The following is a 25,609-nucleotide window of genomic DNA, read 5'->3' on the forward strand; positions in this document are numbered from 1 at the left end:
TCTTTATGTTTGAAGCCTGAAATGTGGCAAAAGTTTGAAAAGTTCAAGTGGGCCGAATACTTTAGCAAGGCACTGTATTTATACCCCGGACTCTGACATTGCTCGTTCTGATATTGCTCGTTCTGTCATAATGTCTTGTTATTTTATTTTTTACGTTTGAATCATGTGTTTGTTATTCTATTACTAGAAATCACTGCACTATTGGAGATAGAAACATAAGCATTTCGCTGCGATAACATCTGAAATCTGTGTATGCGATTCTATATGTATAGGCTAGTACTGAACGTACTTTTACATAACGTTTGCAGAGCTAGACTAATGGGACTTTGAATTTAAGGATTATGGGCTTCAAAGATTTCATATTCATCGTCTCCTCAAGCACAGGTACAGGTACAGGTTCACCCTAAACCCTTACCCATTTTTATATGTCAACTTCAATTTGATCGGGACGTCCCAAGGATCCCAGATAGCAGGGGCAGGTGGCGATAGCGCGCGCTCCCGAAAAGGCAACGAAGAAGTGGGAGGGGATAAGCAGCTGATCAGCTAGCTGCTACGCTAACTAGCTACAACATTGTTCCAAGCAACCTCTCCAGCGTGGCACCTCATGCCATTTCGAAGGAATTAAAACACATTCTTCTGCACTCATGTTTTGACTTTCCGCGATGGAGGCTTGACCTCTCCGAACTGCATTGATCAACAACACTTAAGGAAAACACAATTTACGGATTTAATTGTTTTAATAGCTACGTGGATTTTTTTCGCTCATTTCCGTACGGGCCCGACAAAACAGTTGGATAGCTAACGTCACAGTACAGTAGCTACTGATTGTTCGAGTTTGTGCTCAGAAAGTCAGTTGTCCACGTCCTGAAATGGACACAGGAGTTGTCCCCGAAAAGAAAAGGTACGTTAACGTCTAGTTTACTAGCTAGCCAATGTTTTTTAACCTAAATAAATAGATGGCTAGCTTCTGTTTAGATTTTTTTTAACGTTAGATTTTGATGCGTTTGCGTAGCTAACGTTACTACAGTAGCTAACTATATAGATAATAAACTAAAGCTAGCCTAGCCAACTAGCTAGATAGAGACAACTATACTTTAAAAAAAAATGTGTGTATATACACACACTTAACGTTAGTTAGCTAGTAAATACCAGGTAGCTTGTTAGCTGTCTGATAGCTAACTAAGCTTCATGACGTTTTAATAAGCGAACGTGTATAGCCGCAAGATATGGGTATGTGATTCAATCTGTATCGCTGAAGTTCAGCGTTATGGCGCGATTAAAACATCAAGGTCATTTTTGTTTGAGCTGACATATTTTTGTCCATGTAGTATATGTGGACACTTCTTCAAATTAATAGATTAGGCTATTTCAGGCACAACCATTGCTGAAAGGTGTATAAAATCGAGCACACCGCCATGCAATCTCCATAGACAAACACTGTCAGTAGAATGGCCCATACAGAAGTATTTCAACGTGGCATACTATCATAGTAATCCACCTTTCCACAAGTCAGTTCATCAAATTTCTGCCCTGCTAGAGCTGCCCTGTTAAACAGTTAGTGCTTTTATTGTGAAGTGGAAACGTCTAGGAGCAACAACGGCTCAGCTGCAAGGTCGTAGGCTACACAAGCTCACAAAATGGGACCGCAGAGCGCATAAAAATTCTGTCCTCGGTTGCAACACTCACTACCGAGTTCCAAACTGCCTCTGGAGGCAACGTCAGCACAATAACGGTTTGTCGGGAGCTTCATGAAATGGGTTTCCATGGCCGAGCAGCCGCACACAAGCCTAAGATCACCATTCGCAATGCTAATCGTCTGCTGGAGTGGTGTACTCTGGAGTTGTGGAAACGCGTTCTATGGAGTGATGAATCACGCTTCGCCATCGGGCAGTCCGACGGACCAATCTGGGTTTGGCGGATGCCAGGAGAATGCTACCTGCCACAATGCTTAGTGCCAACTGTAAAATTTGATGGAGGAACAATGGTCTGGGGCTGTTTTTCGTGGTTCGGGCTAGGCCCCTTAGTTCCAGTGAAGGGAAAACGTAACGCTACAGCATACAATAACATTCTAGACGATTCTGTGCTTCCAACTTCGTGACAACAGTTTAGGGAAGGCCCTTTCCTGTTTCAGCATGACAATGCCCCCATGCACAAAGCGAGGTCCATACAGAAATGGTTTGTCGAGATCGGTGTGGAAGAACTAGACTGGCCTGCACAGAGCCCTGACCTCAACGCCATCGAACACGTTTGGGATGAATTGGAACGCAGACTGCGAGCCAGGCCTTATTGCCCAACATCAGTGCCCGACCTCACTAATGCTCTTGTGGCTGAATGGAAGCAAGTCCCTGCAGCAATGTAACAACATCTAGTGTAAAGCCTTCCAAGAAAAGTGGAGGCTGTTGTAGCAGCAAAGGGAGGGACCAACTCCATGATTTTGGAATGGGATGTGAGTACTTTTGGCCATGTAGTGTATGCAGCGTTTACAGTGAATGCAGTCTCTGAACGCGGGAACATTGCCTTTAAATTTCTGTCACACTATAGTGCTGAACTTCAGCGATACGGATTGAATCGAGCCCTTACCCTGTTGGCTACCTTGACCTTCTTGGTCCTGAAAAGGCAAATGTGACATGTTCGACCAAGGTATACACAGGAATGTTGATATGCCACACCTGTCAGGTGGATGAATTATATTTGCAAAGGAGGAACGCTCATCAATAGGGATGTAAACAAATTTGTGCACAACAGTTGAGAGGAATAAGCTTTTTGTGAGTATGGAACATTTCTGGGGTTTATTTCAGCTCATGAAACATGGGACCAACGTATTACACGTTGCGTTTATTTTTGTTTAGTGTAATTTGGTGTAGTCCTACATTTAGTTTTGAGAAGTCCTACAATGACAAGATGGCGCCTGAGAACAAGGCTGACGTTTACGTATTCCTAACCAATTTTTTTTTTTTTTTCGTTTCTTTGTGTTTGTAACTTTTTTTTAAAAACGTATTTTGTACATAGTGTTGCTGCTACCATCTCTTATGACTGAAAATATCTTCTGGGCGTCAGAACTGCTATTACTCACCACGGACTGTCAGAATCTTTTTTTTCCTTCCTCTATGGGCTAGGCGGGACGAATTCGTCCCACCTACGTAACAGCCACTTGAAGCCTGTGGCGCGATTTTCAAAACCTTAAAAATCCTATTACTTCAATTTCTCAAACATATGACTATTTTACAGCTATTTAAAGACAAGACTCTCGTTAATCTAACCATACTGTCCGATTTCAAAAAGGCTTTACAACGAAAGCAAAACATTAGATTATGTCAGCAGAGTACCAAGCCAGAAATAATCAGACACCCATTTTTCAAGCTAGCATATAATGTCACAAATACCCAGAAGACAGCTAAATGCAGCACTAACCTTTGATGATCTTCATCAGATGACAACCCTAGGACATTATGTTATACAATACATGCATGTTTTGTTCAATCAAGTTCATATTTATATCAAAAACCAGCTTTTTACATTAGCATGTGACGTTCAGAACTAGCATACCCCCCGCAAACTTCCGGGGAATTCGCTAACATTTTACTAAATTACTCACGATAAACGTTCACAAAAAGCATAACAATTATTTTAAGAATTATAGATACAGACCTCCTCTATGCACTCGATGTGTCCGATTTTAAAATAGCTTTTTGGTGAAAGCACATTTTGCAATATTCTAAGTACATAGCCCAGGCATCACGGGCTAGCTATTTAGACACCCGGCAAGTTTAGCACTCACCAATATCAGCTTTACTATTATAAAAGTTTGATTACGTTTTGTTGTCTTCGTCAGAATGCACTCCCAGGACTGCTACTTCAATAACAAATGTTGGTTTGGTCCAAAATAATCCATCGTTATATCCGAATAGCGGCGTTTTGTTCGTGCGTCCCAGACACTATCTGAAATGGTAAATCAGGGTCGTGCGCATGGTGCAATTCGTGACAAAAAAAATCTAAATATTCCATTACCGTACTTCGAAGCATGTCAACCGCTGTTTAAAATCCATTTTTATGCCATTTTTCTCGTAAAAAAGCGGGAATGTCCATTTAGCTAAACAGAGGAATGAAAACAAACCTTTCGGTCGACGCGGGCACGAGCCTGAGTCTCACAGTACTGTAACCAGCCACTACCCAAACGCGCAACTTTTTTTCAGCCAGAGCCTGCAAAGCCACGATTCCGCTTTTTGCCGCCTTCTGAGACCCTATGGCAGCTGTAGGAAGTGTCACGGGACAGCTAAGATCCTCAGTCTTCAATAAACAGAGACAAGAAGAACGACACCTTGTCAGACAGGCCACTTCCTGCCTGAAACCTTGTCAGGTTTTTGCCTGCCAAATGAGTTCTGTTATACCACAGACACCATTCAAACAGTTTTAGAAACTTTAGGGTGTTTTCTATCCATATGTAATAAGTATATGCATATTCTAGTTACTGGGTAGGAATGGTAACCAGATTAAATCGGGTACGTTTTTTATCCGGCGGTGTAAATACTGCCCCCTAGCCCTAACAGGTTAACAAGTCTGACGAGCCCGACGTGAATCGTATACTGCTCTCCCGGGAACAGGCTCATATCCCCGTCATTTGCGTGAAGAGAAGGCAGAGCAAGGGGCCAGAGGGCGGGCTGTCTTCTGAGAATTAGTAGGCGATCTAATAAACACCCACTTCCCTCCATTCTGCTAGCAAACGTGCAATCCTTGGAGAATAAAATCTACAAGTTACGTGGAAGATTAAACTACCAACGGGTCATTAAAAACTGTAACATCTTATGCTTCACGGAGTCGTGGCTGAACGACAGCAAGATCAACATACAGCTGGCTGGTTATGCGATATACCGGCAGGATCGACCAGCGGTGTCTGGTAAGACATGGGGCGTCAGACTATATATTTTTGTAAATAACAGCTGGTGCACGACATCTAAGGAAGTCTCGAGCTATTGCTCGCCTGAGGTAGAGCATCTCATGATAAGCTGTAGACCACACTACCTACCGAGAAAGTTTTCATCTGTATTCTTCGTAGCTGTTAACATACCACCACAGTCAGAGGCTGGCACTAAGACAGCATTGAATGAGCTGTATTCCGCCATAAGCAAACAACAAAATGCTCAGCCAGAAGCGGAGCTCCTAGTAGCCGGGGACTTTAATGCAGGGAAACCTAAATTAGTTTTACCAAATTTCTCTCAGCCCGTTAAATGTGCAACCAGAGGAAAAATAACTCTGGACCACCTATACTCCACACACAGAGACTCATACGAAGCTCGCCCTCCATTTTGGCAAATCTGACCATAATTCTATCCTCCTGATTCCGGCAAACAATTAAAGCAGGAAGCACAAGTGACTCGATCAATAAAAAGTGGTCAGATGAAGCACATGCTAAGTGAGCTACAGGACTGTTTTGCTAGCACAGACTGGAATATGTTCCGTGATTCCTCCGATGGCATTGAGGAGTATACCACATCAGTCACTGACTTTATCAATAAGTGCATCGAGGACGTCGTCCCCACAGTGACTGTACGTACATACCAGAAGCCATGGATTACAGGCAGCATCTGCACTGAGCTAAAGGGTAGAGCTGCTGCTGTCAAGGGGTGGGACTCTAACCCGGAAGCTTATAAGAAATCCCGCTATGCCCTCCAACGAACCATCAAACAGGCAAAGTGTCAATACAGGACTAATATCGAATCGTACTACACCAGCTCTGATGCTCGTCGGATGTGGCAGGGCTTGCCAACCCTTACAGACTACAAAAGGAAGCACAGCCGAGAGCTGCCCAGTGACAGGAGCCTACCAGACGAGCTAAATAACCTTTATGCTCGCTTGAGGCAAATAACACTGAAACATGCATAAGGGCACCAGCTGTTCCGGAAGACTGATCACGCTCTCTGCAGCCAATGTAAGACCTTTAAACAGGTCAACATTCACAAGGTGGGCCAGACACATTACCAGGACGTGTACTGCGAGCATGCGCTGACTAACTGGATAGTGTCTTCACTGACATTTTCAACCTCTCCCTGTCTGTAGCCATGAAGTGCTTTGAAAGGCTGGTCATGGCTCACATCAACACCATCATCCCAGAAACCCTAGACCCACTCCAATTTGCCAACTGCCCCAACAGATCCACAGATGATGCAATCTCTATTGCACTCCACACTGCCCTTTCCCACTTGGACAAAAGGATCACCTACGTGAGAATGCTATTTATTGACTACAGCTCAGCGTTCAACACCATAGTGCCCTCAAAGCTCATCACTAAGCTAAGGACCCTGGAACTAAACAGCTCCCTCTGCAACTGGATCCTAGACTTCCTGATGGGCTGCCCCCGGTGGTGAGGGTAGGTAACAACACATCAGCGACGCTGATCCTCAACACGTGGGCCCCTTGGGTGCGTGCTCAGTCCTCTCCTGTACTCCCTGTTCACTCATGACTGCACGGCCAGGCATGACTCCAACACCATCATTAAATTTGCCGATGACACAACAGTGGTAGGCCTGGTCACCGACAACGACGAGACAGCCTATAGGGAGGAGGTCAGAGACCTGACCATGTGGTGCAAGGACATCAACCTCTCCCTCAACATGATCAAGACCAAGGAGATGATTGTGGACTACAGGAAAAGGAGGATGGAGCACGCCCCCATTCTCATGGATGGGGCTGTAGTGGAGTATGTTGAGAGCTTGTGTCCAATTCACCAACAAACTAACGTGGTCCAACACACCAAGACAGTCGTGAAGAGGGCACAACAAAACTTTTTCCCCCTCAGGAGACTGAAAAGATTTGTCATGCGTCCTCAGATCCTCAAAAGGTTCTACAGCTGCACCAGCGAGAGCATTCTGACTGGTTGCATCACTGCCTGGTATGGCAACTGCTCGGCCTCCGACCGCAAGGCACTACAAAGGGTAGTGTGAACGGACCAGTACATCACTGGGGCCAAGCTTCCTGCCATCCAGGACCTCTATACCAGGCGGTGTCGGAGGAAAACCCTAAACATTGTCAGACTCCAGCCACCCTAGTCATAGACTGTTCTCTCTGCTACTGCATGGTATGCGGTACCAGAGCGCCAAGTCTTTAGGTCCAAGAGTCTTCTAAACAGCTTCTACCCCCAAGCCATAAGACTCCTGAACATCCAATCAAATGGCTACCCAGACTATTTGCATTGCCCTTCTTTTACCCTGCTGCTACTCTATCATCTATCCATAGTCACTTTAATAACTCTACCTACATGTACATATTACCTCAACTAACCGGTGCCCCGCACATTGACTCTGTACCGGTACCCCCCCTCCCCCCATGTATAGTCTCGCTATTGTTATTTTACTGCTGCTCTTTAATTACTTGTGACTTTTATTTCTTAATCTTACTCATATTTTTTTTTTAACTGCATTGTTGGTTAGGGGCTCGTAAGTAAGCATGTGACTAATAACATTTGATTTGATATGTCAACTCTGTTATCTTGTTTGAAATAATATGAACAATTTGTCATTGTAAAGAGGTTCATGTATTGGAAGATACTGCTGTTTAGTGATTTTTCTTTAAAATATTCCAAATTCAAAGCTTTTCTTTGGCCCATCTACAATTTCAGTGGGTTAGTTGCCATTGGTCAACTTAGAGTAAACTGAGGTAGGCTGGAAAATGGTTTTATTAGTGTTGAGTAAAACATTCTCTGGGTGTAGGTGGGCAGAATTTCGAAATGTAGGGAATGTATGTTGTGAGGTTTGACTCGTACAGGGGGCTAAACTTATCTTTTTATTTACCATTTAGTTCTTATTTTACTTAGAGCTGCTAAAATGAATTCAGGAACATCCTATTTTGCGCTCTACTTTCACAACACTGCTTTTCCCACAGGTTTTATATAAACGGAAAGCAAAACCATTGCAAAAAGTAGCAAGGGTATTTTAATGTTATAGTACACTGATTTTGTGTGTGGCAGTCTACACAGGTTGTTGGGATCTCATTTCTTAATCACCGAGAGCCTGACGTCAATGGGAGTTCCTGGCACGAAGTGTGTGTGACAATTCACTGGGTGAATTTAATTGGCACTTTCTGTGTACATTGGCCAAATGAAGGGAAAGGCCATTAAGCTGAACAAACCGTCAATTTAATTATATATATATATGCAAGTAGGCCTATGGGTATTTCATGATCTGTGGTCTTAAATATATTTATCATAGGGCTAACCTACTTCCTGTTCTGTACTAAACCTGTAGCTACAGGATGGACCTATCATGAGCTTCATTTTATACAAGAGCATCGACCCATAGCCTGGAGCGATTGTGTCTGAGATACATGCAGGCTGTAATACAATTTGGACAAATCAGAAATTAGTAATTTATCACTGGTCAGTTGAAAAGAGGTTAGAACAGCTTTTAAACCGTTTGTTTTGCACAGTGCTCTACTGTCCACTGGGGCACTTTACAGCCTGAAAGAGGTTACGTAACACAACAGACGAGGCTATGTTTTCCTTCACACTGGACACTAGTGACAGATCACCCCAAACAGTTCCAAGTAAAAGCAGGTCAGTTAATTTTATTAATTCAGTCAGAATTGGGTTACAATAAAATTGATAATGCCTTTGTACAGCACTGAATGTGAGACTTGTCTTTTGACCCATGTCCACCTGTTTGCATGACTGAGCTTTATCCTCAAGTCTTACATAATATATTTGTTTTTATTATAAAACAGGGCAATTAAGACTAACATTATACAACAGATGTGCTGGTTAGGCCTGTGCTGTATCTGCGAGCCAAAATGGCATGCAGGACACTGTTAGGCATGCATGTGCGTAGAGATGTTTTGTAATGGTGGCCTCTCTTAGCCTTTGTTTTCACCCCATACTTGTGATTCTGATGAAGGATGAGGATCAATGCAGTGCCTTCTGCTTTCCCTGCTTTTAGAGAAAGGAAAAAACAGCCTCCCATCTGTACTGTGGATGGGGCAATGCACAATTAAAACTGCAGCAGGAGATTCCTGTATGCTGTACTTGCCTTTGTTTGTACTGCACAGAGTTCACTTTGTAGAATTTGACCTCCAACCTAAACCAGCCCCTTTTCAAATAGTAGTCCAGAGAATTCCTGTCTCTCTGCATAAGCCATAGTTGTCAGTCAAATCTGAATAGAATCCTTACAAATACTAAGCACAGAGATATTTTTCTAAATGCTAGGTTAGATTTTCATGTGGCTGATTTCCACAGGTGAAGACCTAGATACTCAGATGTTTTTTATTTTGATCTGCCTCTTAGCAGCAGTGGTTAGTTGGTTAGTTGGAAGATATTGCTCTGGGCTGTGGCCAGGACTCTTTAACAGGGGCCTGGAGGGTGAGAAGTGTGTTTATGCTATGCAGAACTGGTTGCGTAACACAGAAGATCAGCTTTCAAACTCAGACCCCAGAGAGGCAGACAGTCAGGTCCTGATGTAGTCTGGCAGAGCTGACGTAGGATAGTGTAAATCCGGGTTCCCCAACTGGCGGACTGCGAGACGAATTTGGCCCGTGGGTGGTTTTATTTGTCCCCCTAAGCTTTATGAGATAAAAAATAATATACATTTGTATTGTTGGAAATGTAAAAACACCAGGAAATCAGCACCAAATCATTTTAATTTATGAAATATGTTCCCAAGTATTCTTACACGAGGGACACTTGGTCGTATACAAATGTAGGCAAGCTTTGAAATTGTTTTAGTCAAACATAACTGTTTGAGCATCTTGTGGTCAATGTGCAGTCCACTAATTATTTGTAATTATGTTCCGGCCATCCGCTCAACAACAAAAATCAGCCAGCGGCTGAATCTAGTTGATTTTATCCCTGGTATAAATATTTGGCCCCCACTGACTGAGCTCCTGACCTGCACAGTCAGCTTGAGGCACAGACTGACTGACTGCCAGCTTGTCTGTTTGACTTCAGGCTGAGGGAATGCATGGGTTAGTCTCATCCAGGGTTTCCTTTAGCCAGTAATAGCCAGCTTTTGTCCGATTTATTTATTTTTATTTATATTAAATTGGCGCCTGCCAATTGTCCGGGAGAAGGAAAAAATGGCATTGTGAAATAATGCTTTTCAGCCTATTCATTGATGGACATATCAGTCTTGGGGGAAATACATTTGACTGGTCATGCTTATCGGCCTATAGATTAATTTGCGTAACTTAGTGGAATTAAATTGGTTCGTGTATACAGTATATTCTTTATCTTATTTATCACATCGTGCAACATAACGACACAGAGCCTTTGAGTGGAAACTCCGTCAGGGAGTGGGAGAGCTGCTGCCATAGCATCTCAACAGCCCATGCATAGGAAGTGGAAGGCATGCTTCATCAGCACGTCACACCACTTTGCAATGAGCTGAAGGCATATACTTAATTGATTGAAACCTGAATGTTTTGTTACATATTATGAGGCATATCTTACCTTGCTTCAAAGTAGCCTAGCCAAAATCAGACCATATCCATGGAGGCAATTATTTTCTCAACTAACTTTTATTTTCCAATAAGTAGGCAAATGGCACAACCGTAGTCATATTAGTAACCCATGCTAGTTGTTGCATATTAGATCTCCCCTATTTCTACATTTCGACCAGATATTTTCATCTGCCCTGTGAAACTGCTCGCATGTGCAGTGCTCTTTTAACAAGTGTTTTCCTACTAATTGCATTATAGAAAAACATTCATGTGTAGCCTACTGCCCTGTGCGCATTGCTGCGCTTATGTGAATACATCATAGTTTAGCACATAAGCAAAGCACGTGATCACATTTGGGAGATAAAAATGTCAACTCTGAAGGGGATTGAAAGGTGTTTTATTGTCTTTGTTTTCAGCAGGCCTTTTTTCAACGTCGATAAAGCCTCCTTTCAATTACCTTGGTGTTGTTTTCTAAAGTACAGTGCGTTCAGAAAGTATTCAGACCCTTGACTTTTTCCACATTTTGTTAAGTTACAGCCTTATTCTAAAATTAAATTGTTTTTTCCCCCTCATCACTCTACACACACAACCCCATAATGACAAAGCAAAAGCAGGTTTTTATACTTTTTTGCAAATGTATTAAATAACTCACATTTTACATATGTATTCAGACCCTTTACTCAGTTGAAGCACCTTTGGCAGTGATTACAGCCTCGTCTTCTTGGGATTGACTCTACGAGCTTGGCGCACCTGTATTTGGGGAGTTTGTCCCATTCGTCTCTGCAGATGTCAAGTTGGATGGGGAGTGTCACTGCACAGCTATTTTCAGGTTTCTCCAAGCGTTCTGGAGCAGGTTTTCATCAAGAATCTGTTCATCTCTCCCGCGATCCTGTCTATTCTCCCAGTCCCTGCCGCTGAAAAATACCCCCACAGCATGATGCTGCCTCCACCACGCTTCACTGTAGGGATGGTGCCAGGTTTCCTCCAGATGTGACGCTTGGCTTTCTGGCCAAGAGTTCAATCTTGGCTTCATCAGACCAGAGAATCTTGTTTCTCATGGTCAGAGTCCTTTAAGTGCCTTTTGGCACACACCAAGCGGGCTGTCATTCCTTTTACTGAGAAGTGGCTTCAGTCTGGCCACTCTACCATTACTGCCTGATTGGTGGAGTGCTGCAGAGATGGTTGTCCTTCTGGAAGGTTCTTCCATCTCCACAGAGGAACTGACAGAGCTCCAGAGTAACCATCAGGTTCTTGGTCACCTCCCTGACTATGGCCCTACTCCCCTGATTGCTCAGTTTGGCCGGGCAGCCAGCTTTAGAAAGAGTCTTTGTGTTTCCAAACTATTTCCATTTAAGAATGATAGAGGCTACTGTGTTCTTGGGGACCTTCAATGTTGCAGACATTTTTTGATACCCTTTCCCATATCTCTGCTTCAACACAATCCTGTCTCGGGAGTTCTACGGACAATTCCTTCGACGTCAGGGCTTGGATTTTGCTCTGACATACACTGTCAACTGTGGAACCTTATATAGATGGGCGTGTGCTTTTTTACAAATGATGTCCAATCAATTGAATTTACCACAGGTGGACTCCAAGTTGTAGAAACATCTCAAGGATGATCAATGGAAACATGCTGCAGTTGAGCTCAATTTCGAGCCTCATATCAAAAGGTCTGAATACTTGTGTGAAAGTATTTCTGTTTTTAATACATTTGCTAAAATTTCCTAACCTGTTTTTGCTTTGTCATTCACATTTTATTGGTCACATACACATGGTTAGCAGATGTTATTGTGAGTGTATCGAAATGCTTGTGCTTCTAGTTACGACAGTGCAGTAATATCTAACAATTCCACAACAAATACCTAATACACACGTCTTAGTAAGGAATAAGAATATAGACAAATATATGGATGAGCAATGTCAGAGCGGCATAGGCTAAGATGCAATAATATACACTGCTCAAAAAAATAAAGGGAACACTTAAACAACACATCCTAGATCTGAATGAAAGAAATAATCTTATTAAATACTTTTTTCTTTACATAGTTGAATGTGCTGACAACAAAATCACACAAAAATAATCAATGGTAATCCAATTTATCAACCCATGGAGGTCTGGATTTGGAGTCACACTCAAAATTAAAGTGGAAAACCACACTACAGGCTGATCCAACTTTGATGTAATGTCCTTAAAACAAGTCAAAATGAGGCTCAGTAGTGTGTGTGGCCTCCACGTGCCTGTATGACCTCCCTACAACGCATGGGCATGCTCCTGATGAGGTGGCGGATGGTCTCCTGAGGGATCTCCTCCCAGACCTGGACTAAAGCATCCGCCAACTCCTGGACAGTCCCAGATGTGCTCAATTAGATTCAGGTCTGGGGAACGGGCAGCCAGTCCATAGCATCAATGCCTTCCTCTTCCAGGAACTGCTGACACACTCCAGCCACATGAGGTCTAGCATTGTCTTGCATTAGGAGGAACCCAGGGCCAACCGCACCAGCATATGGTCTCACAAGGGGTCTGAGGATCTCATCTCGGTACCTAATGGCAGTCAGGTTACCTCTGGCGAGCACATGGAGGGCTGTGCGGCCCCCCAAAGAATTGCCACCCCACACCATGACTGACCCAACGCCAAACTGGTCATGCTGGAGGATGTTGCAGGCAGCAGAACGTTCTCCACGGCGTCTCCAGACTCTGTCACATCTGTCACGTGCTCAGTGTGAACCTGCTTTCATCTGTGAAGAGCACAGGGCGCCAGTGGCGAATTTGCCAATCTTGGTGTTCTCTGGCAAATGCCAAACGTCCTGCACGGTGTTGGGCTGTAAGCACAACCCCCACCTGTGGACGTCGGGCCCTCATACCACCCTCATGGAGTCTGTTTCTGACCGTTTGAGCAGACGCATGCACATTTGTGGCCTGCTGGAGGTCATTTTGCAGGGCTCTGGCAGTGCTCCTCCTGCTCCTCCTTGCACAAAGGCGGAGGTAGCGGTCCTGCTGCTGGGTTGTTGCCCTCCTACGGCCTCCTCCACGTCTCCTGATGTACTGGCCTGTCTTCTGGTAGCGCCTCCATGCTCTGGACACTACGCTGACAGACACAGCAAACCTTCTTGCCACAGCTCGCATTGATGTGCCATCCTGGATGAGCTGCACTACCTGAGCCACTTGTGGGTTATAGACTCCGTCTCATGCTACCACTAGAGTGAAAGCACCGCCAGCATTCAAAAGTGACCAAAACATCAGCCAGGAAGCATAGGAACTGAGAAGTGGTCTGTGGTCCCCACTCCTTTATTGGGGGTGTCTTGCTAATTGCCTATAATTTCCACCTGTTGTCTATTCCATTTGCACAACAGCATGTGAAATGTATTGTCAATCAGTGTTGCTTCCTAAGTGGACAGTTTGATATCACAGTAGTGTGATTGACTTGGAGTTACATTGTGTTGTTTAAGTGTTCCCTTTATTTTTTTGAGCAGTGTATAATACAGTATATACATATGAGTTGAGTAATGCAACATGTAAACATTATTAGTGGCGTTATTCAAGTGACTAGTGTTCCATTTATTAAAGTGGCCAATGATTTTAAGTCTATGTGGGCAGCAGCTTGTATGTGCTAGTGGTGGCTGTTTAACAGTCTGATGGCCTTGAGATAGAAGCTGTTTTTCAGTCTCTCGGTCCCCGCTTTGATGCACCTGTACTGACCTCGCCTTCTGGATGATAGCGGGGTGAACAGGCAGTGGCTCGGGTGGTTGTTGTCCTTAATGATCTTTTTGGCCTTACTGTGACATCGGGTGGTGTAGGTGTCCTGGAGGGCAGGTAGTTTGCCCCCGGTGATGCGTTGTGCAGACCGCTCCACCCTCTGGAGAGCCCTGCGGTTGTGGGCAGTGCAGTTACCGTTCCATTATGGGGTATTGTGTGTAGATTGAGATTTTTTTTTAAATATTTGTAATTAATTTTAGAATAAGACTAATGTAATAAAATGTGTACGGGGTGTGAATATTTTTGAATGCACTGTATGAAGCCTGTCTCCAGTGGATATTTATTTAGCCTTGTAATTTAGCTCTATTACACTAGCCTAACTGTTCTAACATTCTCTCCTTTAATGGAGAACCACACTGGCCTATTTTTGTAGAGAATTGATCTTTGTATTCGGACCTCTGAGGGACCGATCTTAGAGAATCCGAGGCCTAGCCTGCATTCTTAGGTTTTTTTCATGCTTCAGAAGAGGCTCCTTTGTTCCTGCAATGGTCGTTGTTGCATGCAGTGTCATCTTTTAGGAGGCAATCTGCCCAGTAGTCTGTTTTTTTTATATTTTTTTAAATCAAAGTAGACTGGTGAAAGGCGCTATAGGAGTAGGGCTCATTGTAATGGTGTTAATGGAATGGAGTCAAACACTTTCTTTTTTGTTTTCATGTGTTTGTTACAGTTCCATTGAGTCCATTCCAGCCCTTACAATGAGCCTGTCCTCCTATAGCTCCTCCCACCAGTTTGCTCTAAGTGTGTGTGTCCCAAAAGAGCCCTGTCTGTCCCTCCTTGCTGTCTCAGTAGTGGAAGATGGGAGTGTTGGCAGAAAATGTTAGGATGATAGGTGGTGCACCAAGCAGGCAGAGTGGAGGGAGTACTGCACATCACACACAACCAAGCCCCATCTCCTAGCCAATCACTCCATGGGTGACTGCTGCACTTCCTTTTGTTCACAGCCAATAAGGCGTCAGACTCAGCCAGCGTATGTAAATGAGCCTGCTATGGTGAGATGGCTGGACTGAGAGCTTGTTGCTGACCCTGCATCCTTCTCCACTGTGTCTGGCCAGTGGCTGAGTGAGCAGCTCACAGAGTAGAGCAGGCAGACACAACAACAATGCAAGCCCTGGTGGTGTGTGTGTGTGTGTGTGTTTGGTCTGGACCCAGACTCTGACTTACCCTGATTGTCCTGTCTCCAACAGCAGGGTGAGCTCGGACCGGAGGAAGGAGAAGTCCCGGGATGCGGCGCGATGCAGGAGGGGGAAGGAGTCGGAGGTGTTCTACGAGCTGGCCCAGGAGCTGCCCCTGCCCCACAGTGTCACCTCCAACCTGGACAAGGCCTCCATCATGAGACTGGCCATCAGTTACTTGCACATGAGGAATCTGCTGAGCACAGGTCAGTACCCTGGGGGAAGGAGGGGGAGGATATATAGGTTTGTAGTGTCCAAAGTACCTTGGAGGTTAAGGGGTGGGTGTAAGAAAGAGACAGGTGGTGAAGAGGTGAGCAGCCTTTGTTAGCCAGGGCAGCTCTGGGAGATCTATGAACTTGCAGACAGGAGGATATAGATCCTTTTGTCCTCCTGCCTCTGTGCACTCTGTTTCTGTGTATGTCTTAGTGCCCTGCCCCACAAGCATGTGCGTTGGCTAGTAATCATATATCCTGCTTTTTTTTCATGTCCCGGTCGCCACGCGGTCCCTTCTGCTACCTCCTCCTTCTCTCTAGACGATGAGGAGGAGCAGGAGGAGAGTGAGCTGGACTCCCAGCTGAATGGCTCTTATCTGAAGGCTCTAGAGGGCTTCCTCATGGTGCTGTCTGAGGATGGAGACATGATCTATCTCTCTGAGAATGTCAACAAGTGCTTGGGTCTGGCACAGGTAGGTTTTCTGCTCCATTAGTCAGAGACATTCTTCCCTTGGCTTGAATATGTTGTATGTTTCTAAATGTCCTTCCTCTCTGTCTATGTGCAGATTGACCTGACAGGACTTAGTGTGTTTGAGTACACACACCCCTGTGACCATGAGGAGCTGAGGGAGATGCTGGTACACAGAACAGGTGAGACATGCCCCTATGAAAACACACACACACTAAGGTTTCTACTGAAACAACTGTGTTAAACACAGCACTCTGGGATTTCAGAGTAACAAATAGTGCAGCGCCGACGTTTAGCAGCTCAGAGCAAAACCAAGTCCGAACCGGTTATCATTTCCCCCACCATCCCTGAGGTCAGTGATTAGTGGGCTACAGTCTTCCCATGGCATTCACTCTGCTTCACTGGTAAACTGCTACATTCCTTTTTGCACATCACATCAACACTAAATGTAATTTTTTATTTCTAAACCTCGGTCTCTCCTTCTCTCTCTCCTCTGTTCAGGGACCTCTAAAAAGTCCAAGGAACCAAACACAGAACGCAGCTTCTTCTTGAGGATGAAATGTACCCTCACCAACAGTGGGCGCACTGTCAATGTCAAATCAGCCACCTGGAAGGTTCTCCACTGCTCAGGCCATGTGCGGGTCCATGAAGCCCCAGCTGAGCAGAGCCCCGGTGGGCACAAGGAGCCGTGCGTCCCCTACCTGGTGCTGGTCTGTGACCCCATCCCCCACCCGTCCAACATCGAGGCACCGCTGGACACCAAGACTTTCCTCAGCCGCCACACACTGGACATGAAGTTCACCTATTGTGACGAGAGGTGAGACTGAGACCTACCACTCCACTGACTGCAGCACCAGCATAATGTAGTAGACAAATCTTTATTTCATATCAGGGCTATTGCAGTAATAATATATGTTGCGTAAAAATGTTTTCCCTGAAAAGTAAGATGACTTGTATTTGCACACAAATATGTGAGGAAAACAATAGGTAGCTCCTGAATGTAGAGCCACCTGGTGTCCAATAAACAGTAGGATTAACCTGTCCCCTATCTCTGTGTTGTCAAGGATCACTGAGCTGATGGGCTATGATCCAGAGGACCTGCTAAATCGCTCTGTGTATGAGTACTACTACGCCATGGACTCAGACCACCTCATGAAGACCCATCACAACTGTAAGCATCCCTACCAAAACATGACCATGCAAGATATTCCCCCGGAAAGCAGACAGGCTGGAAATGTCCAATGTTGGCAATAGGCTTCAGTACATAATACAGTGTTCAAGCTACTTGCTGTCTCTTTTCTCGTAGTTTTTTTTCTCACCCTCTTCTTTCTTCGTCTCTCAAGTGTTTGCGAAGGGCCAGGTGAGCACAGGCCAGTACCGCATGCTGGCTAAGAGAGGAGGCTTTGTGTGGGTGGAGACTCAGGCCACTGTTATCTACAACAACAAGAACTCCCAGCCCCAGTGTGTTGTGTGTGTCAACTATGTGCTCAGGTATAGTTATGGACCCCACAGTGTGTTTGATGGGGGGGGGTTAAACTGTCTGGGGGACTGACTCCACTAGGTTTTGACTCAACCAATCAGATTTTCACTTTGTAAGGTGGAGTAATGCATTGATATGTAACTGCTTTTGGCTCGCTCCTGCTACAGTGACATTGAGGAGGAGAAGATGATGCTGTCTCTGGAGCAGACGGAGGATATGAGGCCTGTGAAGAAGGAGCTGGAGGAGAGCTCTGAGGCAGAGGTGTCCCCTGTGCTCCTGAAGGAGGAGAAGAGCACAGAGCTGGATGTGATCAAGCTGTTCACCCGGGCAGTGGAGGCTCAGCCCCTGTCCAGCCTGTATGACAGACTGAAGGAGGAACCACAGGCCCTCGCCCTTCTGGCCCCGGCCGCTGGAGACACCATCATCTCCCTGGACTTCAGCAGCCCCGGTCAGTACCCTGCCCTGCCTGAAGCTCTGTGTGATGGTTACTTTTGAATGGAAAAATGAACAGGATAATTAGTGATAGGACTCTCACTTTACTGGTCCCAACACAGACTCTCTGACCCCCTCTTTCCTGTCCCTGCAGACTCTGACATCCTGCAGAAGGAGGTGCCTCTCTACAAGGATGTGATGCTGCCCTCCACCAGTGACAAGCTGGCCCTGCCACTCTCTCTGATGCCCCCCAGTGATCAGCACCTGGTCCCCAGCACCTCAGTGGACACCAAGGCTGGTCCAGACTCCTCCAGCACCCCAGGCAGCCACAGCTTCACTGAGGTGAGCAGGGATGTCACGTCCAGACAGACACCTTTTAAAACTGCCTATCAGGAAATCAATGGAAAGTTTATATGTGAAAAATACTTCTGTTCTCAAATACTAGTCTTTAACCAATGTAATGTCCTCTGCAGCCTGACAGCCCATTGGACTTCTGTTTCCCAATGGAGTCTGACATCAGTGCTGAGTTTAAACTGGACATGGTGGAAAGACTGTTTGCCATCGACACAGAGCCAAAGACTCCTTTCACCTTACAGGTATGGTACCTATCTATAGTGAGACATTGTGGGTAGACTAGCTGTATTGATATAACAAAAATCCTCACTATTTGTAAGTTTGCTGCAATATCTATGTGTGATGATCAGAAACATTTCACAAGTTTGGGTTACACACTCAGCATTGGAGTCAACATGGGCCAGCATCCCTGTGGAACGCTTTCGACACCTTGTGGAGTCCATGCCCTGATGAATTGAGCTTGTAAAGGGGAGGGGGGTTCAACTCAGTATTAGGAAGGTGTTCCTAATGTCTTGTTCACTCTTGAATGTGAGTTTGAATTCTTTGGTCAATCGTATGCATATGGTCACTTACGGACCATAATGTACTCCACCATCTCAGTACAATGGTAGACACGAATGAAGAATCACACCACTCACTTGAGTATCTTACGTTGTTATTTTCAGATCTAATTTTGCTCTTTTGTAGCTTTGTCAACTGTGTGTGTGTTTTCTATACCAGTTCTCTCCACTCCCTGTAGGCTTTACAGACACTCCCCACCCCTTGGCTACAACTCTTTTAATTTAGTTTACTCTGTGGGCACAACCCATGTGGGATTCCTGGTCTCTGTGGGCACAACCCATGTGGAATTCCTGGTCTCTGTGGGCACAACCCATGTGGAATTCCTGGTCTCTGTGGGCACAACCCATGTGGAATTCCTGGTCTCTGTGGGCACAACCCATGTGGAATTCCTGGTCTCTGTGGGCACAACCCATGTGGAATTCCTGGTCTCTGGCAGCGTTTGGAACTGCCGATCTGTGGTCCAGAACGCTGAGTTCATCTCAGCTTATGCTGCCCTTCAGTCCATTGACTTTTTGGCCCTGACACAGCCATGGATCACCCCTGAGAACACTGCTACTCCAGCTGCTCTACATCTGACTACGTTTTTTCTCCTAGTCCGAGAGCATCTGGTCGTCGCGGTGGTGGCACAGGGCTACTCATTTCTCCTAAAGTGAAGATTTTCAAAATTTCTCTACTCACCTTTTCCATCTCATTTGAATTCCATGCTGTCACTCACTTGTCCACTCAAGCTTAACATAGTCATCTATTGCCCACCAGGTGCTCTTAGAGGTCCTCAATGAGCTCGACACCTTAATAAATACATTTTCTGACAATGGCTCACCGCTCTTTGTACTTACCGACTTCAACCTCTCGACGTCTGCCTTAATTTATTTCCAACTCTCCCCACCTTGCCTCTTTTGACCTCACCCTTTCCCAGTCCCCTCCCACTCACAAGGAAGGTAATACGCTTGACCTCATCTTAACCAGAGGCTGTTCACCTACTAATTACACTGCAACCCCCCTCCAGGTCTGTCTCCCTCTCCTCCAACCCTACCCACTCAGCCTCTACCCAGATGGTCTCCCTCTCCTCCAACCCTACCCACTCAGCCTCTACCCAGATGGTCTCCCTCTCCTCCAACCCTACCCACTCAGCCTCTACCCTGATGGTCTCCCTCTCCTCCAACCCTACCCACTCAGCCTCTACCCAGATGGTCTCCCTCTCCTCCAACCCTACCCACTCAGCCTCTACCCAGATGGTCTCCCTCTCCTCCAACCCTACCCACTCAGCCTCTACCCAGATGGTCTCCCTCTCCTCCAACCCTACCCACTCAGCCTCTACCCTGATGGTCTCCCTCTCCTCCAACCCTACCCACTCAGCCTCTACCCAGATGGTCTCCCTCTCCTCCAACCCTACCCACTCAGCCTCTACCCAGATGGTCTCCCTCTCCTCCAACCCTACCCACTCAGCCTCTACCCAGATGGTCTCCCTCTCCTCCAACCCTACCCACTCAGCCTCTACCCTGATGGTCTCCCTCTCCTCCAACCCTACCCACTCAGCCTCTACCCAGATGGTCTCCCTCTCCTCCAACCCTACCCACTCAGCCTCTACCCAGATGGTCTCCCTCTCCTCCAACCCTACCCACTCAGCCTCTACCCAGATGGTCTCCCTCTCCTCCAACCCTACCCACTCAGCCTCTACCCAGATGGTCTCCCTCTCCTCCAACCCTACCCACTCAGCCTCTACCCTGATGGTCTCCCTCTCCTCCAACCCTACCCACTCAGCCTCTACCCAGATGGTCTCCCTCTCCTCCAACCCTACCCACTCAGCCTCTACCCAGATGGTCTCCCTCTCCTCCAACCCTACCCACTCAGCCTCTACCCAGATGGTCTCCCTCTCCTCCAACCCTACCCACTCAGCCTCTACCCTGATGGTCTCCCTCTCCTCCAACCCTACCCACTCAGCCTCTACCCTGATGGTCTCCCTCTCCTCCAACCCTACCCACTCAGCCTCTACCCAGATGGTCTCCCTCTCCTCCAACCCTACCCACTCAGCCTCTACCCAGATGGTCTCCCTCTCCTCCAACCCTACCCACTCAGCCTCTACCCTGATGGTCTCCCTCTCCTCCAACCCTACCCACTCAGCCTCTACCCAGATGGTCTCCCTCTCCTCCAACCCTACCCACTCAATCTTCGCTCTCTTTCCCACTACTCTCTCCTCTTCTATCATTTCCTTCTGCTAAATAATTCTCCCTCCTGATTCTGCCTCTTCTACCCTACTCTTCTCTCTTTCCGCAGTCTCATTTCCTCCCGTACGTCTCGGCCCTCCCCTCCTGCTCTCTGGTTGAGTGACTCTTTGCGAGCTTACAGAACAGGGCTGCGGGCAGGAAAACAAAACTTCCGGAGAACCTATCATCCTGTCACTCCCTACTCTCTACCTGCTCTTGCTCTGTATCTGCTGCTAAAGCCACTTTCTATGTCTGTACATTTCAAGCTTCTGCCTCTAACCCTTCTCCTCCGTCCTTAATCCTCCACCCCCCCCTCCTTCTCTGCAGACCACTTTGAAAAGAATGTTGACAACATCTGCTCCTCATTCACTCCGCCTATTGAGTCCACTGGTCCCACTCAGAACTACCGTACGCCTTGACCCCTTTCTCCTCTCTCTCTATGATGAAGTCATGTGACTAATGAGGTCCAGCCGCCCGACAACCTGCCCGCTCGACCCAGCCCCTCCTGCCTTCCCCAGAGCATCTCTGGGAACTTCTCACTTCACTCATCAACTCATCCCTGACCACTGGCTGTGTCCCCTCTAACTTCAAAATGGCCAGAGTCACTTCCCTCCTCAAGAAACCAACACTAAACCCTTCTGACGACAAACTACGGACTGGTGTCCCTTTCTTTTATTTCCGTAACACTAGAGCGTGGTGTCTCTGACCAACTCTCTCGCTATCTCTCTCAGAAAAATCTTCTTGACCCTAACCAAGACTGTTCTTCTGTGTCAGTCTCTCCTTACTGCCAAAGCTGACTCTCTCTGTTCTCATCCTCCTAAATCTATCCTCTGACTTCTACACCGTAAACCATCAGATCCTCCTCTCCACCCTCTCAGGGCTGGGCGTTTCAGGCTCTGCACACTCTTGGATTGCATCCTACCTGGCAGGCTGCTCCTACCACTGACATGGAGAGGATCTGTGTCTGCACCACATACTCTCACTACTGGTGTCCCCCAGGGCTTGGTTCTTGGCCCTCTTCTCTCTATACACCAAGTCACTCTGCTCTGTCATATCCTCACATGGTCTCTCCTATCGTTGCCGTTCGGATGACGTTCAACTACTTTTTTCTTTCCCCCCCTTCTGACACTCAGGTGGCGACACACATCTCTGCATGTCTGGCAGATATCTCCGCTTGGATGTGGTCCTACCACCTCAACCTCGACAAGACGGAGCTGCTCGATGGCGAGGCCAAGACCTCGTCATCGCGTTTGAAAACTCCACGGTGTCCCCCTTTGAGAGTGCAAGAACGTTGGCGTGACTCTGGACAACACCCTGTCGTTTTCAGCAAACATCAAAGAAGTGACTCCCTCCTGCAGGTTCATGCTCTATAACATCCGTGGAGTATGACCCTACCTCTCACAGGAAGCGGTGCATGTCCAAATCCAGCTACTTGTCATCTCCAGTCTGGACAACTGCATCTTGCTGTTGGCTGGGCTCCCCGCTTGTGCCGTCAAACCTCTGCAACTTATCCAGAAGGCTGCAGCCCGGCTGGTACCTAACCTTCCCAGCTTCTCCCATGCTCCTCCAGTCGAAGCTCGCATCCACTACAAGATCATGGTACTTGCCTACGGAGCAGCAAGAGGAACTGTCTCTCCATACCTTCAGGCTATGCTGAAACCCTACACCACGGTTCCCCGACTGGCAGCCCGTGGACCGAAGTTTTCTGAGAAGAAATACATTTCATTTTTTCAAATTTTCATTGTTGGACATGAAATATTTAAAAAAACATCTGGAAATCAGCTCCAATTGATTTTTCATTTTGGGAATCTGTTCCCAAGTATTCCCACGCATAATAGAGACACATGATCCTATACAAATGTATTGAAATGCTAATGTTTTAGTCAAATTGTGTATCTGTTTGGTATTCTAGCACTCTGTTCTGCCACCTCTGGTCTCTTGGGCCTCCCCCCCACTAGTGCTGACTTTGCTGATAGCTACTTTATTGAGGAACATCTTACTTATTATGACTGATATGTGGTCCCACCTAGTTATCTTAAGATGAATGCACTAACTGTAAGTCACTCTGGATAAGAGCATCTGCTAAATGACTAAAATGCAAATGTAAATCAGCTGGTATGAGGAAGAGATATATAACTTGATTCAGGGAAGAGCTTATCTGATATGTGCTTGTTTTCACCTGTAGGCCATGGAGGACCTGGACCTGGAGATGTTGGCTCCGTACATCCCCATGGATGATGACTTCCAGCTGCGCACCCTGTCCCCAGAGGAGCCTCTGTCTTGTGGCCCAGCCCAACCCCTAGAGAGCTCTTCTCTGTGCTCTTCTGTGCACCTCACCCAGGATGTCCACAGCTACCCTGGCGTCCCCTTCAACGCTCCAGGCAGCCTGGCAGCTTCCCCAGCCCCGGAGCCAGCAGATAGCCCTTGCCCTGCTTCCTTACTCACCAAGACGTAAGCCCCCCCCCCCACACACACACAAACAAACAGACACACTCCCTCAAACTGAGCCTCTCAAAACAAAACACTGTGCTGACATGGTGTGTGACTGACTTTTTGTGCTCCAGGGTGCCTCAGATGGACGGGGAGATCTCCCTTAGGTCACTGGCCTCCCAGAATGCACAGCGCAAGAGGAAGATGTCTCTGTCTCAGGCTGTCGGAATAGTAAGTGTGTAGGATCAAAGTTTTTTAAAAGTTCTTATCAATTCATTATGTGTAAAATGTTTTTCATTTTAGTCGGGATATTGTGTTCAAAAACATTTTGGCTCATATTGAGTGCTAATTTGAATCTGTTTTTCCCAGGGGGGATTGCTCCAGGACCGTCCTGGTCCAGGTAAAAAGCTCAAAGTGTCTGAGCTGGGCCATGCTGATGCTCCCTCCAACAGGACCATACTGCTCCTGCCTACAGGTAGTTTGTCCTGGAACACAAAACAGCCAAGGCCTGGTATTATGCCTCTGCATGTTTTACACATCGTTTACATGAAACAATGACACTAATGACTCATATATTCTCTTGTTTCTCTTAGACCTGGCAAGCCGTCTGCTTGGCATCTCATCGGAGGGCAGCGGCTCACCCTTCACCCTTCCTCAGCTGACCCGATATGACTGTGAGGTCAACGCCCCCGTGGGGGGTCGCCAGCTCCTGCTGCAGGGCGAGGAGCTGCTGAGTGCCCTGGACCAAGTCAACTGAGTCAACGCTTAGCCTGCCCCCTGCTGGACCAGACCAGACACTACAACTTCTCCTCACTCACTCTGTCCCCACCCGCTGCCCCTTTATTTGTCTCTCTCTGTATCAGTGATCTTATAGTTTGGCTGCTGTCTGCATCCACCAAGTGATATCTGCAGCGTTAGAGTTGGTGTTGGGGATGTTGTAGTGTTTGCAGGTAGAGGCACCTAATTGTTTCTTTCTCGGGAGTCTCTGACAGCAAACGTATGGCACCTCCATGGATGGCTCTGTTGTATCAGGTCTCCATCAAAACCGGCGGTGCTACTGCCAGCAGTGTATTGTAAGCTTCAGTCGCACAATTTATATTTTCTTAAAAAGAAAAAAGATTACCAGCAATCTATATTAAGCCTTTTAAAAAGTAGTTTTAATGGGATTTCAACCATTTTTATTTGACTTTTTCCTCTGCATTCTTATGTCGTATATAACAATACTATTTGGTCCAGAAGGTATTTTTGAATGTTATATCCCCATTACTGGTTACCAGTATTTTAGGCAAATGCATTAAATGTGTAGTCATTCAGTACTTGTCACTTTATTACTTTACTACTGTAAGTGTGTGTTTGTTACTGTGCATAGACCAGGGGAACGTTCAGAGATTGCTTTAACGCCTTGTCATGAATAATGAATACATGTGAGCGGTATAATTAGATATAAATCCAAGGTTTGTTTTTAAGATTGGAGGATTGGCCCCTCAGTTTGATCATGTAATCAATTCATTTTTAGTTGTCAGACTCAAATGGTTTATTTAGATTGAAGTAACATGTACTTCTTTAGCACCATCATATGATCATATTTTACCAGTATAATTATCTCATTTATTAGTAGCAAGTGTTACTCTTGCATACCTGTTTTCTGTTTTATGGTATTGGTCCACATACTGCAGTTTTGGGTTTCTTTCATGCTTCCTGTTGCTGTCTAACATAAAATTACTCCCAGAAAATGATCATAGCCTTGGTGGTTTTTCTTTTTAAATATTTCAACTCTTTAATGTGAACATGGAATATCGTGATGTCATTATTGCATTACACAAGCAATGAAAAGTATTATACTGGGCCTAACAAAACTCTTAATAGTTTATTAGGTGCTTACATTTGTCCTATTTCACACATGTAAGTGTGAATTGGAAATGAGTTTTTTGCATATCCCACTCCCCCTGAGACACCCTCAGAGAGGGGTCAGAACCAGGGATCAACCATTGACAGCAGCTCTGGAGCAATTAGGGTTAAGTGTCTTGCTCAAAGGCACATCAACAGATTCTTCACTTAGTCTGCTCAGGGATTTGAACCGGCAACCTTCCTGGCCCAACCCTCCTAACAGCTAGGCTACCTG

The 25,609-nt window shown here is 46.1% G+C and overlaps 1 protein-coding gene across 1 annotated transcript; it reads left to right on the forward strand.

The window, feature by feature from the left end:
* The first annotated feature begins 563 nt into the window (after positions 1-563).
* Positions 564-25,223, forward strand: hif1ab (hypoxia inducible factor 1 subunit alpha b). The gene is made up of 14 exons (XM_014189961.3): positions 564-901; positions 15,358-15,551; positions 15,879-16,030; positions 16,124-16,208; positions 16,528-16,843; positions 17,091-17,197; positions 17,370-17,517; positions 17,674-17,954; positions 18,093-18,280; positions 18,412-18,534; positions 23,243-23,508; positions 23,622-23,718; positions 23,857-23,962; positions 24,081-25,223. Exons 1-14 carry the CDS (start codon positions 870-872, stop codon positions 24,242-24,244), a joined length of 2,259 nt encoding a protein of 752 aa, XP_014045436.2. The 5' UTR covers positions 564-869; the 3' UTR covers positions 24,245-25,223.
* Positions 25,224-25,609: the final 386 nt, after the last annotated feature.

Source organism: Salmo salar, chromosome 01, assembly GCF_965601325.2.
Source record: "Salmo salar chromosome 01, fSalSal1, whole genome shotgun sequence".
Taxonomy (NCBI): domain Eukaryota; kingdom Metazoa; phylum Chordata; class Actinopteri; order Salmoniformes; family Salmonidae; genus Salmo; species Salmo salar.

Coding starts and splice junctions, on each gene's coding strand:
- hif1ab (XM_014189961.3), top strand. CDS start 870: ATGGACACAGGAGTTGTCCCCGAAAAGAAAAG. Junction 902..15,357: donor GTTGTCCCCGAAAAGAAAAG/GTACGTTAACGT, acceptor TGTCTCCAACAG/CAGGGTGAGCTCGGACCGGA. Junction 15,552..15,878: donor GAGGAATCTGCTGAGCACAG/GTCAGTACCCTG, acceptor CCTTCTCTCTAG/ACGATGAGGAGGAGCAGGAG.